We start from the raw sequence: 3,895 nt of genomic DNA, 5'->3' as shown, positions 1-3,895 counted from the left end.
TTTTTTTTTTTTTTTTTTTTTTTAATATTTATTTTTTAGTTTTCGGCGGACACAATATCTTTGTTTGCATGTGGTGCTGAAGACCGAACCCAGGCCGCACGCAGGCCAGGCGAGCGCACTACCACTTGAGCCACATCCCCAGCCCTGGCCAGGGCACTCTGAAACCTCAACAGTAAGAGTTTTAGGACCCAGAGCCGGGGTGTGGCTCAGTCACAGAGCGCTTGCCTAGCGTGTGCAAGGCCCTGAGTTCCATCCCAAGCACCACAAAGAAAAATAACTGAAGAGTTCCAGGACCCACAAGAGTTCTCCTGTCATCTAAGAAGTTCAAAGCCCAACATAAGGTTAGGCCAGTGGCAGCAGATAGGCCACACAGGGTCAGGGGCCAGTCAGTCACCACACTTGGGGTCTGAAGCAGGGGTGCCGCCTCCCTGCATCGTCACAACGAGCAAGGAGGTGAGTGCTACCGTAATCCCAACTCCACAGAGAAGAAATGAGCCTCGGGGAGCTGAAACATGGCCTGGTCCCACAGTAAATGGTGACTGGGGCATCTGCCCTCACCCAGGGGCCACACCATCCTGTCCTGCTCCATCACCTACCAGACCCTCCCCACAGCCTCAGCTACTCAGACAGGCTGGGGGGCTCCTGCCTCAGGGTCTTTGAATCTGTCCTCTCTGCTCTGCTCATTTCCAGGAAGCTTCCCTGGACCCTCCAGGCTGGGCTGGCTCTCAGGACGCTCTTCTCGGAGACTGATCTGAGCCCTGATCATCTGCTTCTCTGTCTCCTTGGCTCATGTCTGTCTCACTGGGCAGAAGGGGGGATGCATGAGGGCTGCACTGGTCTACTGACCACCATTGCGTGTCCAGTGTCAAAACCGCCCACTGTCAGACACACTCCCATGCTCCAGGGCACGTGGCAAATGCTATTCAGTGCCTGTTGGGCATGGCCCGAGCTGTCTGCAACCTGAAGCCCCCACTTGCCTGCCCCTGAGAGTCCCTGAGGAGGGACCTCAAGGAAGAAGGCTTCCTCACTCTGTTGCACCCCAGCCCCCTGCCCACCTGGACCTCCTGCCCACCTCCCTGCAGGCTGGCGTTCAACACCGGGGCTTAGGCCCCCACTCACTCACCATCCTCCTCGAGGGCCCTGGGGCCCAGCTCCAGGTCATACAGGCGGAGGCTGGGCCGGGCGGAGCGCACCAGGTCGCCGAGCAGGGGCCGGCTGCCCCGGCGCCGCAGCTTCACCGTCCGGTTGTAGTACTGGGAGATGATGGCCCCGCGGCTGCGGCCTAGGAAGGTGCGTGGCAAAGTGAGGAGGACAGGGTCAGACCGGACCTTGCCAGCCACCAGGACGGCTGTCAGCACCAGGCCTCCCCATCCCTCAGGTCTTCCCAGGGCCCAAGACAATTCCTTTATCAGAGACCTCAGGACCCACTCATTCCAAAGAACCCAGCAAGGCAGCGTGGGGTAGCGCGGGGCCTCCAGGCAGCAGGCGGGGTGGCCAAGAGCCAAAGGGTCTGGCTCAGAGGTGCACAAATGCCCAGGGAGGGGGTCGAAGCCAGCAATGAGGGCAGAGGCTCCAACTCACCGATGGTGCGGCTAGGCATGCTGGCCAAGATGCGGAGTGTGGCTGCGCTGTGGACAGGGGCACCCTCTGGCCCCAGGAGGGTCTGGTGACCACTGCCTATAAAAGAAGGAGATGTCCCTGCCCAGCCACTTTGCCCACCCCATGGCCAGGAGGGTTATCTCCAGCTCCTGTCCACTCTTGCTAGCCTCCAGGCCTGGGCTCACCTGGGACCCCCAGGGTTCCGGCCACCAGCTGCCTCTGCTGCAGTTCCAGCTCCTCCTCCGCCAGCTGGCTCTGCTGTTGGATGAGCTGGTGGAAGGAGTCATGCACCTCGCTCTCCTCATAGGGACTGGGCTCCTGGCTGCCAGGCGGGAGAGGACGAGGGAATCCAGGCTCCAGCTCAGAAATGGTAACACAGCCACCATCCACCAGTCCCCAGCCCCAAAGCACTTACTCCTGGTCCCCTAGAGCCTCAGGGACATTGAGGACCAAGGCCAGTGGCTGGGCCATGTCTGCGGTCCACGCCCAGCCCGTCTGCAGACTTAGGGCAGCTCAAACCCTGGACACCACCTCTGGAGACTCCCACTGCCCATCTGATGAGACAGAGACAAAGTAAACCCTCAGTGCCTGGCACACATCCAAACAGCCTGCTCCCTGGGGGACCAAGCTGCCTGCCCCCTCTCCTATCCCCCACCCACAGATAAACAAATGGTCAGGGGAGTGACCCCAAGTAACCCTCATGCCAAAATGGCTGAGGAAGAGGGAAAGAGAGAAAAGAAAGGAAGGAAGGGTGTGGACCTGCAGTTCCCATCAGTTTCCTCGATGTCGTCAGTGGTCTCTAGTGCCTGGAAAATGAGGAAGGGGTGGGTGCCTGTGGACGCTGCCCTTTTCAGGCCCTCCATTCCCAGGGTGCTGCCCCAGGGACACCTTCCTCTAGGACAAAGGTCAGGGCAGCTCAAGGCCTTGCCTGTGCCTGCCCTGTAACCCCAAAGCCCTTCCTCTAGCAGGAAATCCGCCAGGCAGCCCTGAACCCTGCCCCCCCCGCCCCAGCGGAAGCAGCACACAGAAGGGCTCCCTGCCCCCACCCCACTGAGTGCTCCACTCTGGAGCTCCAAGGTCCTCTAGTCCTCAGGAGACTGACTCCCTACATTCCATCACCACAGGGTGGCCACGGGGGAGGATGCTGGACCCAAACAAGCCCCCTTTGTGTTGGCTCTGGCGTCACCCAGCACAAGTGGAGCCAGCATGGCCCTGTGTGGGGCTGGGCCTCTGGGCCTAGCGCCCTGTGGGAGTGGGGTGCCCAACACTGTTGCCAACGGGCTGACTCTGCAGAACTCCCGCGGGACACAGGCCCAGCCCTGGCCTCAGTCCTCCCTGCCCTCCATCCTCCTTGCCCTCAGCCCCAGGGAACCAGGAAAGTCGGTTCCTTTCAGGAGGCTTCCCCGACCAGCAACAGCACAGTCCCTGCAGACTGGTGACCACACTGTGCCCAGCCTGGTATCCTCGACACCTAGGACTGAACAACCCAGGTCCTGCCCTCCCTCTAGTAGAAACGTAACTGGTGGAGGCCACCTAGAGCCTTAGAGGTGGCCCCCACCGGGCCCCAAGTGTAAACTAGCCAAGCAGGGTTGAGGGGTCCCCTGGAACCCTTCTCTGGGCAGACAGACCCTCCCAAGCTCAGATCCACAAGGGGATGGGAGGTGCTGGGGGCTGCGGACCAGGGTCCCTGGGCTCCCCGGCACGCCTGACTTCAGCGGGCGACACCCAGTGCCCCGCCCCAGGCGGGCCAGGTCCCAGCGTTTCCTGAGCCGAGCCAGGTGGGGAGCGCCGCGGCTGTTTTCAGGAACCCGCACCCTGAGGACAGCGACACTACCGGGCCGCCCCTGCCTCGAGCCCCGCGCGGCGACGGCGACAGGGCCGCGGAGCAGGCCTCCCGCCCTGGCGCTGCCCGGGCTGGGCTCCCGCTCCCAGCTCCGGTGCCAGCCAGAGTCGTCGGCCCTGGGAGGCCCTCTGGGAACTCGCTGCCAAGTGGCCTCGAGGCCGAAGGAGCGCGGCCCCGCGGAGCGGCCCGCCGCAGGCCCAGCGCCACCCCACCCCACGCCACGCCGATCTGCGACCCCGCGGGGACCCCGCGCCGGGACTCGGGCCACTCACCTGGGAGGCGCCGGGAGGCGGGGCGGTGCGCCCGCGAGTGGCTCACCTGTCCCGCAAGGGCCGCCGGGAACCGCGCTCTGGGCTCCACGACCTGAGGGAGGGTCAGTGGGAGCGAGTGACAAAGGGCTCCCCCCCCCCCAGGGGGGGCGATCAGTGACTGTCGCAAGCCTGGAGGGCAGAG

General features: G+C 63.2%; 1 protein-coding gene across 1 annotated transcript in view; it reads right to left on the bottom strand.

Annotated features, from left to right (window-relative positions):
• The window catches only part of Tmc6 (transmembrane channel like 6), a 14,743-nt gene extending 10,854 nt beyond the window's left edge, over positions 1 to 3,889 (bottom strand). Inside the window, exons 1-6 of the mRNA XM_048796654.1 lie at positions 3,715 to 3,889; positions 2,359 to 2,405; positions 2,015 to 2,153; positions 1,785 to 1,921; positions 1,582 to 1,677; positions 1,119 to 1,282 (exon numbers count right to left, since the gene is read on the bottom strand). Of these exons, the coding sequence (XP_048652611.1) occupies positions 1,119 to 1,282; positions 1,582 to 1,677; positions 1,785 to 1,921; positions 2,015 to 2,070 (453 nt within the window). The 5' untranslated portion in view covers positions 2,071 to 2,153; positions 2,359 to 2,405; positions 3,715 to 3,889. The remainder of the gene's footprint in view (positions 1 to 1,118; positions 1,283 to 1,581; positions 1,678 to 1,784; positions 1,922 to 2,014; positions 2,154 to 2,358; positions 2,406 to 3,714) is intronic.
• Between the last annotated feature and the right edge of the window lie 6 nt (positions 3,890 to 3,895).

Source organism: Marmota marmota, unplaced genomic scaffold (genome assembly GCF_001458135.2).
Source record: "Marmota marmota marmota unplaced genomic scaffold, marMar, whole genome shotgun sequence".
Classification (NCBI taxonomy): Eukaryota; Metazoa; Chordata; class Mammalia; order Rodentia; family Sciuridae; genus Marmota; species Marmota marmota.
The sequence above is the reverse complement of the archived record's forward strand: the minus strand, read 5'-3'. Positions and strand labels throughout refer to the sequence as shown.